This window comes from Echinops telfairi, unplaced genomic scaffold (genome assembly GCF_000313985.2).
Source record: "Echinops telfairi isolate 266 unplaced genomic scaffold, ASM31398v2 ScPeMD7_7420;HRSCAF=8458, whole genome shotgun sequence".
In the NCBI taxonomy this organism is placed as follows: domain Eukaryota; kingdom Metazoa; phylum Chordata; class Mammalia; order Afrosoricida; family Tenrecidae; genus Echinops; species Echinops telfairi.
Genome location: NW_022111320.1, coordinates 20102636 through 20103414, shown reverse-complemented (window position 1 = coordinate 20103414; position 779 = coordinate 20102636). Strand labels below are relative to the sequence as shown.

The 779-nt window shown below is 59.8% G+C and overlaps 1 protein-coding gene across 1 annotated transcript in view; it reads left to right on the top strand.

The window, feature by feature from the left end:
• ITGA9 (integrin subunit alpha 9) overlaps positions 1-779 on the top strand; it is a 313829-nt gene that overhangs the window by 232943 nt on the left and 80107 nt on the right. The window contains exon 14 of the mRNA XM_030887657.2: positions 30-119. Coding sequence (XP_030743517.2) covers positions 30-119 — 90 coding nt within the window. The remainder of the gene's footprint in view (positions 1-29; positions 120-779) is intronic.

The following is a 779-nucleotide window of genomic DNA, read 5'->3' as shown; positions in this document are numbered from 1 at the left end:
CCAGCACTCACTGCTCTCTCCCCTCGCAGCGGCAACGTGGAGCGCATCGACTCCCTGCAGGACAACAGCCTGGTGCTGACGGTGCCACTGGTGCACGAAGTGGACACATCCATCACCGGGTGAGTCACCCACGCCTGGGCTTCTGGAATGCAGGGGTGCCCTCCAGTGGAAGCTGGGGCCTTTCTGGTGCTCCCACAGGGACCCAGGAGCCAGCCTCACCACCGTCCCTCCTGCCCAGCCTCAGAAAGGGGTGTGAAGCTCCAGCTGTGGCAGCTCACCACTTCCTGCCTCCTCTTCCCCGCCCCCCCACCCATCTGGAGCGAAAAGGGAGGTCTGATGGCAAGCACGAGCCCCACAGGTCTCTGAGGACTGCGCACCTTGCGATGCCTGTAGTGCAGGCACCACCCTGGAGCATCAGGCAGCGTGTTCGTGTTTGTGGGAATACAATCTCAGCCAGCAGCTACTGGGCCAGATGTGCCCCAGGCCCTGGCTCATGGAGAGCTCATCTGGGTGGTGAGCTTCACAGTCAGCCAGTGGGCACTGAGCTTCCATTAACCCCTTCAGCACAGAAATCTGTGCAGTGACCAGCGGCCTGGGTGGGGGGTGCTGCTGTGAGGTCTGCAGACCCCTAAAACAGCTCTCAGACGTTTGCAACCAGAGCCTGGGCCACAAAGTCAAGAACTCAGTTTGTATACCTGGCTTCAGAAAACAGCTTCACACGCCTCTCTGAGAGTGGAAAAAGGATAGTGCCATTGGTGTAATACCCAATGAGGAGCCGT